Source organism: Grammomys surdaster, unplaced genomic scaffold (genome assembly GCF_004785775.1).
Source record: "Grammomys surdaster isolate TR1022 unplaced genomic scaffold, NIH_TR_1.0 98, whole genome shotgun sequence".
NCBI classification, from domain to species: domain Eukaryota; kingdom Metazoa; phylum Chordata; class Mammalia; order Rodentia; family Muridae; genus Grammomys; species Grammomys surdaster.
The window spans coordinates 3,637,096-3,651,930 of NW_021604577.1; the positions used below are offsets into that span (position 1 = coordinate 3,637,096).

The window sequence follows — 14,835 nt, forward strand, 5'->3', positions numbered from 1 at the left end:
CTTCCTTCCTTCCTTCCTTCCTTCCTTCCTTCCTTCCTTCCTTTCTTTCTTTCTTTCTTTCTTTCTTTCTTTCTTTCTTTCTTTCATTCTTTTTCTTTCTATTAACCATTCCTGTCGTTTACATCTCTAATGGTATCCTTCTTCCAGGTTACCCCTCCACAATCCCCCTAACCCATCTACCCTTTCTCCCTTCCCCTTTGCCTCCATGAGGCTGTTCCCCCACCCATGCAACCACCCATCCAATCACCCACTCCTGCCCCACTGCTCCAGCATAGCAGTGCGGGATGAGGAACTGGGGATAGCCACTGTAGGGTTCCAGGTGCCAGGGAAGGTAGAGGCTCCCAGGATCTAGCAATAGAAGGACTTTAGTCTAAATGCATAATTACTCTTGTACTCATCCAACCCCAAGGTATTGTTGGACAGGTGAGCTGAGGAACGCTTGGCCTCGGGTTCAGCAGCCAGGTCCTACTCACATTAATCTGTCCCCTCAGGAGCTGAAGTAGCTGCCTTTTTGTACTCTTTCTGCCCAGCCTCGGGCTTCTCTTTCTCTTCCTGTGAATCCTTTTCTTTCCTTGGTGTATCCTTTTTAGATAGGCATTAGGCAAACTTGTGGGCACCAAACTAGGCAATCTGCTCACACAACTTCAGAAATGAAGCCCTGAAATGGGTCTGATTAATGCAGGCAAAAATCCCGCCTTTGGTATTAGGGAAGGCCTGGGAAAAGAAGGTTCTAAGACCTATTTATAGAGCCACAGCAGGGTGCAGACTGCTGTGATACATGTTGATGTCACTTACTCACAATCATGAAGACCCCTAGTCTTCAAGTGGGAGCGTTTTCAGTTTCTTGTTTTGTTGTACATGATGCCCAACGTGGGTAGCACTCAGGTACTATAGGGAGTTGGCAAAGCTCACCCAATCACCACCTGAGCCGATGCTTCTGGAGTCCTTCCTGGCAGCTCCTCCTTGCTTACATACTGAAGAATACCGTTACTCTCAAATACACAGAATCCATGCTCACCCACAAATACTGGAACCCTCCTGGCAGGAAGTTTTCTGAGAAATTCCAGGGTGCAGTTGGCTTGGCCAATGTGGAAATGGGATAGTGCATGAGACACTGAGCACCATCGTACTAAGCAGCTAAAGCCTTCCTGTGTTCAGGATGTATGTACAGGGTCAAAGCCACCATGGTGCACAGAAGGGGCAAGAAATTCACACGACAGTATTAGGAAATGAACTGAAACACTTTCAATATTTAGAATTAATTGACTTGACCGTAGGAAAATATTAAAATATAATAAGATTTATTTAAATACCCCTTCTCTTCTGTCAGTTTTTTACATTAAGAATGTAGTTTGCTTATTTGATAATGTTTTTTGCGGGAAAACCTAGTTCGCTAATCCTAGAGGCAGCATGGAAACTCTAGAAAGCATTTGCCCCTAGAAGATGAGGGGGGAAAACAGGTCTGAGGTTGAAGTTCCAGGTTTCCATAGCCAAGTTCTCTATTCTTCTATTCTAGCCAATCTCAGTCCACTGGACCTGGTTTCTCATATCTGTTGATTAAAAGGAGGAATGTAAGGATCTTTTGTTACCAGAAATGAAAGGGGTCGTTTAAATTTTAAAAAGATGTACAGGTCCAGTACCAATGAAAATATGTTTCTGTAGCTGGAGATATTTGCATATAATTCATAAAAACGTATGAACAGGAACATACAAAGATATTCAGGAATGTTAAAATTAATCAAACTTTATTCGTAGTTGTCTATGTAAGTAAGTCTTGGAGAAATTCTCTCTGCTGTATTCAACTCTGTTGGTTCTGATATGGAAACCAGGATGGGTTCATTTAGTTGGTTCTCAATGTACTTTCCATTCCTTATGCTTCTTGGACTTTTCCATAGATTTATTGCACTGGGAAGTCCCTACTTTTGTCTGTTATCTGTGTTGATTAGCCTGAAGGACTTCATTTGACATTTCTTAAAGTATAGGTCTGTGGAGGATGGATTCTTTTCACCTTCTGTGCTTTTAAAAATTGATTTGTTCAACCTCATCTTTCAAAAAAGAAGCATTTCCTCTCCACATAGCTTGGTAGTTTTTCTTTTAGAACTTTCAGGATGTCCTTCTCCTGTCTCTCCGTTGTTCCCAAGTGTGATTCTCTGGCAGTGTACACACTTCTTCTTTTATCTGTTATGCAGTCTTCCTTCTCTGGGTTCATTTAATATTTTCTCCTTATTGATGGTTTGAAGAACTTAGATTCAGATAGGCTTTCATATGCTGATATGTTTTCCTCTTTCTGTGTACTTGGCAATTTCCTGAACTTATTGCGTCTGTGGGTTCATTGTTGTATGAAAATTGAGAATAGTCTAGCTAGTTTCTTCCTATCTCTTTGTTCCCCCATTTTGTCCTTCGAGAGTTCTGTTTGAAAATTTGATTTTGAGTTAATTAGCTTATACTTTACCTTTATATCCACTGATTACTTGTTTGGGAATGTCTACTCTGAATTTTCTCTCCTTCAGTGAAGCTTTCATCGTAGCAACTGCACATTTCAGCTATATAAATTCAATATTAGTCATTTTACAAAATATTTTTATTTCTCTTGTTAATGACTTAAACAGATAAAACCAAGTCACAATTAACTGCAGTCACTATCTGCCCATACACATCTATATCAGTCTTGGTTGGTTTGAATAGATTGGTTCTTCTTCCTTTTATGGGTCGTTATTTAGTTTTCATTTGAAAATCTAGTAATTTGGGTGGAAGACATTATGAATTTTAACTTAATAGGTGCCGGATATCTATAAAACTTTGTAAATAGTGTGAAGTCTTTACAATGAGGTGTTTGAGTTACTTAGAAACAATCTATATATTTTAAGGAGTTAATATTTATTAAGGAAAACCACATTTTCTCCCATTTTCCTTTTTCTCTTTCAACTCTCCCAGCTCTTTCTCTTGCTGTCTCCTTTGCTAGTATTGCTTTTATGCTTGATCACATTTACTTTATTGTTTCTTACTGTTGTGCTTTAAAGAAACCTAAAATACTAAACACAAGGGTGCATGCTTAAAAATTATACCACCAAATACGCTGTCAACCTTATCAGCATAACTCGATGAACAAATATATCAAGTCCAGGCATGGTTAAGTAAAGCAAAACTTCATAGCTTGCTTTAAAGGCCATTCATATACAATATTTTTTAAACTGCCTTTGTCTATGTGGGTTCTCAACTTAGTCTCTTAAGAGTCAGATTTTTTTTTCCAGGTTTCAAACTGGTTCTGTTTACAATAACCTAAAAACTATTCAAGGCAAACAAGATGACTTGATTTCCATTTCTCATGGATATCTGTTGGTTTTTTTTTTTTTTGTCATTATCATCATCATTACATCGTGGTAGTATGCTTTGTGCCCTAAACCCCATTGTTTAGCCTATTTCATTCAGTAGTTTGTTTTTTCAAATGAGGGGAAATTATCTGACTTCAATTACTTTGTTTCAGTTGGGAGCCACTAAAAGGTAAAAAAATTTGGATCAGTGCAATTTTATCTAAATTACCAGTAAGAAATCATGATAAGGGATTTTTTTTTTTAGTTATAAAATTTCTGTTCTTTAACTTCAAAATCTATTTCCAGATCTGTTGACTGTTTATTTCATATCATAGGTCTTAACTATGCAAGAAAACTACTCATGCCCTGGCATGATATTCCCTTTTCATTTCTTTTATTTTCTGTACTGTTACTTAGAATTATTCAAGCTAAGAATTTGTTAACTCTGAAATAATTTATATAGTAGCAAGATTTTAAAAAAACTTTCTTTGTTATGGCATGCCTACCAAAATCATGCAACATTAATATATACTAGTATATGGCCATATAAATAAAAGTATAGGCACCGAAAATATCATTCAAACCTAGATTTGACAGTACTTTTCAAGTCAAGCAAAAAGCATGACACTCATGTTTCTTTTGGAGAAGTAAGCTGGATATGAGTGGTTTCAACTCCTCTTTCACTAAGATTTATATAGTTTTATTGATTGAAATTTTAAGTATGTTTATATAAAACTTATACACTTGCCAGGTCTCTTGAGCATTGTCAATGAATTTTCTTGGTGAAAATAATATTGTATTGTGGGTCAAAATAAAAGTTTTATTAAGATTGTGCCAGGCAGTGGTGGTGTATGCCTTTAATCTCAGCACTTGGGAGGCAGAGGCAGGCAGATTTCTTAGTTCGAGGCCAGCCTGGTCTACAGAGTGAGTTCCAGGACAGCCAGGGCTACACAGAGAAACCTTGTCTTGAAAAACCACAGAAAAAAAAGTTTTATTATATTGAAATTTCTTTGTGGGCATTTTTATGGAATTAACTTAGCACCATCAGTGCTTGTGAGGATAATAGATTTTGCTATATGTTAAAGAATAAGAGCAAAAGTTACAAAAATACAAAAGTAATATAATATTAACCTATTAACTGCGTAAAATCTTCTATATTTTATATACTACATAACAAGGAAACCAACTCACTTCTTTTGTTAATACTGTACTTTGTTCATAATATGGCTTAATTTTCCCCCAGGAATCATCTATAAAAAGACATTATAAAACGATACTATTTATAGTTCATTATATTGCTGAAAGCAATTAAAGATCCTTTACACTTGCATCCTAATTTAAATATTTGGAAATATATTTTAAAGAAATTTAAATATAAATAATTATTACTAACTAATGAGCATATTCTTTTCAACACGACTACAAGTCTAATAATAAAAAAAATGACCTGGAAGTGATCTCGATCACAGAAGTTATATTGTCATGCAGTTCTAAATCTGACATGGTAAATCAAATTCCAGGACGATGATACAGATATCGTGATGGTGACTGAATTCACGATTTAAAGTGTTTTAAAGGGATGCAGAGATGGCTCATTGGTTATGACTGTATATGGCTCTTGGAGAAGACCCTAGTTCAGTTCCTCTCACACACATCAGGCAATTCATAACAACCTGCAACTCCTGCTCTAGGGGCTTCAGTTCTTCTAGTCTCCATGACAACCTGTATAAATGTATGAGGCACTCATATGCATATGTATATATATTAAAATAAATCTTTCCAGTAAATACCTCCCATTTATAGCTCACAATGTACTGTTTCTCTGTCTTCCACTGCAATTTAAATCTTAGGTTGTTATTTCAGATTAGAAGCCTTTGAGACTGATATCCAGCAAGTTGAACTGAAACTCTGTAAAGTTATGCTCATAGTTAATATTGGAATAGTTTCTCAAGGGAAGAATCTAAGACTACCCTGTCCAGTAGATTGTATCACCTCCTATATCTTTTTTAATGGCACAGCACGGTTCAGTTAATTTGTTGAACCAAGAAGATAAATATCATTATTAACTCTAACTGCTATACATAAATTTATTAAAATCATGTTTTTGTCAATGATATTCATAATCATTTTCCAAATGCTGCATTAAACTTCAACATTTTTCTAATTGGTAACAACTAGAAGCTATCTGTCTCTTGTCAGAAAAAAATACTTGACAATATTTGCAAATACTTCCCTGAACAGTGAAGTCAATATCTGAAGATACTGTATTATTTGATCTTTTAACTACTTGGATTCAGTAGCTCTACACACAAATCTTCTTTGTTTAGTGAGAGATGACATCTGAACACAATGGTTTAATCTATTTGCCTCCACAGAGTCAACTGCATATACTTCACAGAGCTATGTCAGAAACTGTTCATCTATTACTTGAAGCAAGTGTGTGTACTTGGTGTAATGTTAAGGCAGAAACTCATATAATTTTAAAATTCCATCTGAAGTTATCCAACAAGAGCTAATATTAATTTTTAATAAAAAATATTTGTCTTTGAGTGTTTTGCCTGCATGTATGTCTGTGCACTGTGTGTACATGCCTTCTGTCAGTGAGGCCAAAAGAAGGCCTCGGATTCCTTGAAACTGGGGAAATCAATAGTTGGATAGTCATGAGCTGCCATGTGGTTGTTGGGATTTGAACCCTGCTCATCTAGAAAAGCAGCAAGGACTCTTAACCTTTAAGCCATCTCTCCAGTCCCAATGTTAATTTTCTAATGAAGTGTTTGTTACATCTTTACTTGTTTGCATTCTCTGGAGACCATATGGAAAACATTTAAATATTAAAGTAATCTTTTTCATCGAAGGAAATACTTTAAATAATATCAACCTGGTTATGCAGGAAGAATCAGTTTTACATAATTTTATCTCTTAGGAAAACCAAACATCTACACCTTTTCCTTATCCACATTCTATTAACTCTTTCAAATCCATTAAACCAAACTCGCTGCAAAAGTGCACAATAAGAAACAATTTTAACACTGGGATGAAATAGTACTCAGAATAATAGTGAAACTTCACAAACATGCTACCGAATTCAGCTTTTTAAACAGAGATTCTTTCTTCTCAAAGTGAATGTAACTTGCATTTCGTTCATATCATCGGCACTGAAAAACACAATGCTCAATGTTCTGTGACTGCCTATTGATTTTATACTTGAAAGTTGCTAACAAAGACATATTTTTTATAAAGGCTTGAAATACCAACTATGACATACTCTTTGGATAGAACAGCTAAACATGTTGTTGTAATCTCTATTTTTCTACAAAGTAGAAAAGACCTCGGTCTTAATACCATCAATAAATCTACTACTACCTATGCATTTTAATTTGCAGTTAAAATTAAGTGCATAAACAGTATAGTGTAATAAATGCTTTTTGGAGAACCAATCAGTTCAAAAACAATCTATGTATTCTCAATAACAAGCTATCACAAAGTAACTCAAACCAGGCAACTAGGACAACACCATTAGACATGCCAACGTGAACAGGGAAACGCCTACAAAGCCTCAGCCCTATAGAAAGAGATACAGGCAACTGAGGAAAGCTGGAAGCAGGCAGGAGAGGTGGTCTTCTCTATGGACAATAACACCAGGAGGTTGTCCAAGGTCAAATGGACAGTCCTGAAAAAGAAACATACAACCAACATCCATACTGAGCAGTTTATATAAAGGAATATATATGTATATGTAGTTGCTGCCATCTGTAACCTCCTGTTTTTCCACCCATCCTCTTTGTTTTCCAAAATAATGACTCTTAGACTTCTTATATATGAATAAATGCCTAGACCAATAACTTAGGCATGTTCCATGACTAGCTCATAACATAATTATCTGTTTATTCTGTTCTATGTCATGGCACATGGCTGGTTACCTGGTCCTCAGTTTCGTATGACTGTCTTCCTCTGTCTCCGGGGAGAATCTCCTTCCTGTGCCTTCCTCTGTCCTAGAATCTCTCCCCCCCCCCGACACACACACACACTCCCACCTTCTCTCTGCCAGAACTCCCACCTGCTATTTCCTGCCTCAGCTCATTGGCCATAGGCTTTTTTATTGACAGGTGAATGCTTTGACATAGTGCACAAGAGATTATCTTTAAACATATATTCACATATATGCTTGAAAAAATTATCATTGAAAGAAGAGGACGTGAATTTGAAAAAGAGTGGAGAGGGGTCTATCAGAGGGTTCAAAGGAAGAGAAGGAGAGAAATGCTGTAGTTGTTATTGTATTCTCAAAGTTAAAAAATAGTCAAATAACCATGCCTTAGGGGAGCTTTCTGAGACTATCAGATCTCTGCACCCAACTGGATTGGATTTCCAATGATCACAGTTAAAATAAATATTAAAAACACTATACATGTAGTAAGAGTTTTGTCAGAAAGTATTTTTATCATACCAGTAAACGATAACTAATTCCCTGATTAAAACTCACGCTCGATTTCTATAGAAAGAAATCAACCTGCTACATTTAGTGGCCAACAATATTATCAATAGTTATAAATGTCAGTGAAAGTAATGAGTCTGCAAATCAGCCAACTTTTATTACCATCCACTAATTCAGTATGTTGCAGGGATGAAATAGCCCTATAAGGAATTGCTCTAGAGATAGGTAACCCTATCAAGGTTGGTTCAGTTTTTGTTGATTTGTAAATTAAGCATGAAATGCAACACTTTACCAGAAAGCAGACAGCCCACATGTTAAATTATTTTAGGTAGTTTCTCCCTCATCACTCCCATGCAATCTAACCATAAAAATAGTGTCTTTCACAACTCTCCTTATTCAACATTTTGCCTTCAATGTAAAGTTAGATCTGAGCCTGCAACTCTGATCAAGGGATGCAAGAAGAAAAGGAAAATTAATAATTATTAAACTCATTGAACCAGGAGGAGCGATCAGTATTATAAGGCCATGACTACAGAGTATTTTATAGTGATGGATTATTAAAATTAAAATATATCTTTCCAGGAAATCAGCTGCAAGATGCTTGCAGATGATTTTGAGAATATGTTCACTTTCATTTTTATTTTTATATAATCCTATTGTCTTATATCAGCCCATGACTATAGATAATAAGAATTTACTAAGGGAACATAATTGTGCACTTCAAGGAAAACTTGATACTTTCATGAAACCAGTTACTTTTACAGCTAAGAAAATCTCTATACTACTAAATCTGATGCTAGCAAACCTTTGTAATGAAGAATTTGACTCCAGCTTCCTATGTTTAAATCCCAAGTAGCTGCACATGCAGATCTTCTTACCTAACCCTGAGTGGACTTTTCACTCTTACATCCTTTCCTCACAAAAGGCATATAGAAATGCAATATCCTTGTCTTCTGCACGGCTGCATTGCAAGCCTTGTGTCTTCCTCCATAAGCGCTATCAACTCTCTTTCTCTTTCTACTTCCTTTCATCATCTGTTGAAAGTTAAATTCCAAGTCATTGAGGGGAACTGCAGGGAAAGTCTAGACAATTGTAGATAATTATACCAACATTCCCCAGCTACAACACTTCTTACTTTTCCTGCTCTCTAACATTAACCTGACTGGCCATAAGAAATCTGTATGCTAATATATTCAATTATGTATAATACATAAAATTAAAATCTATTCTTATATTTGCACATAGTAAGGGTCCATATCTAAGGCCACCCACAATGCTTGCACCCCTGCCACTTGGCAAGCATTTCTCTGATAGCTTCATACTTTACATCCGGAGTGCAATACAATTTCTTATTTCCCAGCATATAAAATTGCTCCTCTCTGCCCATTCGATTTGCAGATTCAAAACCCATAAATGGAAACCATTTTCTGAGTCTCTGAACTTTAGCCTGCCCTTATTCTTCTCTTCAGTGATGCAGGTTATCTGGGATATCTCCAGAGAAAGCTTTGTACAATCTTAATTATCATGAATAAATAATAAAGGAAAGGTAATAAATTATTAAATATGTTAATTAAGACGTCATACAACATTTCTCTTATTATGTTGCAGAGAGTGGCTACACGGCTGCCTCTAAGTGAAGGGCAGGGAATTAAGACAAAGCTTGAAAACGAATGTCTTTGCTTACTAATTGGAAACTTGTATTGAGGGAATTATTGTAGCATACCACACAGTATTGATAAGCATAACAAAAGTAATCTAAACTCTCTAAGAATAATCTTAAATCTATCTTTAATGAACTATTTTCGAAGATAAGCCTAAAGTAAGGGGAAACTCTTACACTGCAAAACATAGTTTCACTCAAATAGTACTAAAATAAGAGAGTTTTATAAAATACATTATTGTAATCTTTTTTTAAAAAGATTTATTTATTTATTTACTTTTTTTATTTATTTATTTTATATGAGTGGTCTGCCTACATGTACGCCTGCACACCAGAAGAGGACATCAGTTCCCACTACAGATGGTGATGAGCCACTATTTGGGAATTGAACTCAGGACTTGTAGAAGAGCAACCAGTGCTCTTAACCGCGGAATCATCTCTCCAGCCTGCATTAGTATTATCTTATAGTAGAGTCCTTTATTAAGTTAATGTTTATTTAGAAAGACAAAAATTAATATCTTATTTAAAAATTTCTCTGAAAGTATAAACTTCTAAACACATAGGTTACATTTTAGCACCTAAAGTATTATATTTTTTTTTTCTGGAAGAAAGAGAAAATTTGAGGATTAAAAAAATAATTCTAAAGATCTTGTCTCCTTCAAGAGTAAATTATTAACTTTATGTCATCATGTTTTCTTGTTATCTTAGTCAGAATTTATAATGAAGGTTATCTGACATCACTCATTGTGCCTCTGTGCTCAACTATTGTAAATTCTGGATATTAAAAGGCTTTTCACTAGATTCTAATTTATTAGTCTATATATTCATCAATACTATCAAGTTTTAGATGTACAATTCCAAAGTAAAATAACAGCAAGAACTCAAAAGGTGAGTATAAAAAGCATGAGGAGCCTGTGCTATGTACCTGCAAAATATCAAAGCATTTTGACAGTGTATGCTATGGTTCTGTTCTAGACTTGAAAAAATATGGAAAACATATTGATTCCTTCCTTAAGATATTTCCTGAAGACTTGTGCTGTATGCTTAGAGAAAACTGAGGAAATACATTTCTGCACAATAAAACCACTCTAATAAATCTGTCATGTTTGTAGTTAATTTTTGAAGGTATTCGAGGTCCTGGGATAGAAGGTGACATTGCCATTGATGATGTATCCATTGCTGAAGGAGAGTGTGCAAAACAAGACCTACCCACTAAGAGTAAGTGTTTCTCTTCTTGAGTCTCACTCCATGATACAAGTATTAGAGTACAGTGTTTCCATTTCATAGAAAATACTTAGTTTTAGTTATTTCTGACTAAACCATTCAGTGTATGCCTAAGTCAAATAGCTAGTGCAATGTGGCCATATTCTCAGTAACAAAATGATAGTAATTTCTACTTAATTCTATGTAAGGCTAATGTACTGTGACTTTAAAAACAGATTTTTTTCTTTATTCTTTTCTTTTTTATTTATTAGATATTTTATTTATTTACATTTCAGATGTTATCCTCTTTCCCCACTTCCCCATCCCCCAGAAACTCCCCTAACCCATCCCCCTCCTCCTGCTTCTATGAGGGTGTACCCCCACCCACCCATCCACTCCCACCTCCCCACCCTTGAATTCCCTGACACTGTGGCATCCAGCTTTCAAACCAAGGCCCTCCTCTCCCACTGATGCCCAACATGGCCATCCACCACATACACAGCTGGAGCCATGAGTAGTCCCTCCCTGTGTGCTCCCAGGCTGGAGGTTTAGACCCTGAGGGCTCTGGTTGGTTGGTTGGTATTGTGGCTCTCCCCATGAGACCACAACACCCTTCAGCTCCTTCAGTCTTCTCTTTAACTCCCCCATTGGAAACCCCTTGATCAGTTCAGTGGTTAGCTGCGAGTCTCCACCTCTTAAAAACAGATTTAAAATTATATTAATTTATGCTGTTTTGTCAGGGGTTGGAAAACATTTATTAAAATATTTGGCAAATCTACACACATAATAGTCACTTATGTACCAAAGGTGCTTTTAAACTCCAAATAGTTGAAATATGGATTTCCTAGAGCTAATATTGTTCTTATGACAGATGTAGTTATATGGAAATTTAGAATGTGTAGTTAGTAATGGGGTAGCCCTGTTTACTCTGGATTAATCGACTTCATATCTACCCCCACAATCTTGTGAATTAATTTTATTTTCATCTAAGAACAGTTTAGATATTATACATTAATGACGTCTTCAAATTTCAACTTTTTTTCAGGCTCGTTCTTAAATAAATATGAAATGATATTTAAAAAGTATTCTGGGTCCCTAAATCTTTGTCTCACATTATCCATTGGAAACATGTATTCAGAATCACTGTTGGAATGCATTTTGACTTCAGCATTCGTATCTGGAAACTTTAACTCTATGGTCGCACAATGAGGGAGTAATCAAGCTAAATTTCCACAAATAATTCGTCAATAATTTAGTATATTCAGATTGTATCGAAATTCTATGTTGCTAAAGGGCTTTATGTACCAGAGCCCTTCAACTCAATATATTTTGGAAAAATTATTACAATCTAGATATTTAAAGTCAAGTATGCAGCTACAGCTTAATGGATCTAATTAACACCATTATTTAGCATTGTTCAAAATTTAAAAAAAAAAAAGCAGCCATGGACTGTGGTAGCTCGTGATAATGCTTAGCATTCAAAATACAGATTTTGTTAAAACTTCCTGGATTTTCATTTCAGGAAAGGCACAGCCGTACCCATGAAAACACAGTCTGCCCAAAACACAGAGAACCATGTATCCTCTTCAGAGACTATGGAGTTTCTCACAGCTTACTTGCAGTGATGCTAACCTTGCACTAAATGAAGTTGGATACGAAGTTTATGTTTTTCTATTTTAATCAAAATTTTAAATAAGTTAAATTTGATAAAATGAAGAAAACTTTCCAAATGGGGAAAACAAAAAAAGAGAAAGCAGGAGTGAGAGTAGCCATAGGCTGTAAAAGTCTACCAGGCTCTCCTTGTCAGGTTCGAGAACATACTCATGTATAGGATTTTTAAATTAGTAAACACACAGCAGTATATGTCTGCCATATTCATAACTGCGTATCCAGGCTGTTTCCTCCTTCTGCTTGCCTTAAAAATAAAGGTGGTATCTAAAGCGTAGTTTTTTTTCAAAATTATTCTCCATGTATTACATTTCCTTAGTTCAGAAAAGCTGCATGAGTAGCTACCTGGGATGTTTATGACCTTAATGTCAGTTTTGGGTACTTATCTTCTTTATCTCTAGATTCCGTGGATGGTGCTGTTGGGATCTTAGTTCATATATGGCTTTTTCCAGTTATCATCCTCATCTCTATCCTAAGCCCTCGAAGGTGACCTTATCCTGGCAGAGGCTATAAATGATTCACCAGGCACTGGCATGAAGAAAGAGTCTTTGTAAATGGACACTAAAAAAAAAAAAAACAAACTACCAAAGATTCCTCCACTGACTACTGACTCAAAAATTAAATAATAAAAACAACATTTTTTAAGCACTGGGGATAAAAAAAAAGACATCATGGAAATATAACTTATTCCAAACTACATATAGAAGATATTCTTGGCCTGGGTACAAAAAAGCCCTTCAGGTGCTTTTGTGGCTAAAATGATTACAGCTTCATCTGGTTGAACTCTGGAAAAAGAAAATAAAAGAAAAAGAAAGAAAGAAAAAGAAGAAGAAAAAGAGCTATAGAAATCCTCGTCAAAGCACAAAGTCATGGCTGGTTTTGTTTCAAATGAATAGTTTGCTTGTTACCATGGAAACCTAATGGCCTGCCAACAAAAACCTCACTGTAAACAGGGTACGTGGAGAGCTGGCATTTATTTTCCTTTCAAGAAGGTTTTATGTAGAGAATTAAATAAATGTAGGCCCTTTTACCTTTGGCTGTTACCCTTCCTTGAAAACACTCCAAACTCGGAATTATTTAAAGGTTTCATATCCCTTCCCGCCTTACCCCACCCCACTTTTACTGTTGTTTGGGTTTTTGTTGTTGTTGTTGTTGTTGTTGTTACTGTTTGTTATAGTTCTTTTCTGTTTTCCTTTTTCTTTTTCTTTCTCCCTCATATGGCTAAGCTAGATAACTGTATGATGTCTCTTTTTGCATGCACTACTATCCAGGATGGTAAACCTGGGCTTACATATTACACAGGCTTATCGGAGTTTGCTTGCGGCCACTTGACACCCAAACTACGTCATCTGTTCCTATGAAGAAACCAAACCACCATCTTTTATAAATTGCCATGGAAACCAAGTGCCTTCAATGAAACAAGCCTGAATAATTTTCAACTCAGAAGCTTGCACTGCTAACAATGGTTTGTGTAAAACTATTTTGTAAACAGACGACACAGCCTAAATGTGCAAATTACAGGCAAGACACCCTAGCCGCTTCTGAAGAAGAAAGGACCCACGCTGCTGCGTAAACCCATGCAGACAAGATTATTTGTTTCACCTCCTAGACAGCCATGGCCTTTCGGCTTAGTGTCCATAGAAAGTAACTTCCATTGAAACCAGACATGGGAGCAACACTTTTTTCTTCCAGGTTATTAAATGGGTCAACCAGAGCAAAAGGTTGTTGAGATAATACTTAGCGCAGAAGGTGGTAAAACACAGAAGTGATTTTTTTACTCTAACCTCCATTTCAAATGAGATTGGCTTTGCCTTTAGAGGGAACAAGGAAATGTTTGAGATTGCCGTGCATACAAACTCTGCCGCGGAACTGGGCCTGAAAAAAATCTGGCTTTATTCTAAACACTGAGGGTAATATGCCTCTGCCCTTTAGTCAGACTCTGTGCAAATTGTGAAATATTATTTTATTATTTTAACAAGATTAAAAAAAACACTTTTACAAAAAAACAAAAACCTGTAAAAATGATTTTGAGCTACCTGAAGACAAAGCATAACTTTAACCAGCCAGTTTTCCAATGCATTGTAAATTTCACTTAAACACGTTGGTTCTGACAATTTGAAGATCTTTTTCCTTAAATTATCTCAGCTTTTAACTTCATTTAAAAAGACTTTTGTCTAAAGAAGAATATTATTATTATCTGTTCTTTCGACACCCCAGGATTTAAAAAAAATATTGATTATGCAAGTAATTGGGATCTAAGAATTAAATTGCAGCATTTGCAAATATTAATATAAAAAGCACAACAAAATGTAGTGAAATGACAAAGCTTGATTTTTTTTTTAAAAAACAACTGTAGAAATGTTTGTGCAAATTCAATAATTCAACTTAAAATATAATTTTACAGCTCTGTTCAATAAAGCCTCTTTCCAGGTAAGGTATGATAAGCAGTATGTGTGTTTGTTGGGCAATATTCACTTATCATTAAAATGAGATTAGTTATGCAACTTTTTGGTTATATTATCTTGGGATAAATTTTCAGTGCTTCATACACAATTAATATC

The 14,835-nt window shown here is 35.6% G+C and overlaps 1 protein-coding gene across 1 annotated transcript in view; it reads left to right on the forward strand.

The window, feature by feature from the left end:
- Window positions 1–13,098, forward strand: part of Mdga2 (MAM domain containing glycosylphosphatidylinositol anchor 2) — a 732,366-nt gene extending 719,268 nt beyond the window's left edge. The window contains exons 15-16 of the mRNA XM_028782361.1: window positions 10,516–10,621; window positions 12,676–13,098. Coding sequence (XP_028638194.1) covers window positions 10,516–10,621; window positions 12,676–12,764 — 195 coding nt within the window. The 3' untranslated portion in view covers window positions 12,765–13,098. The remainder of the gene's footprint in view (window positions 1–10,515; window positions 10,622–12,675) is intronic.
- Window positions 13,099–14,835: the final 1,737 nt, after the last annotated feature.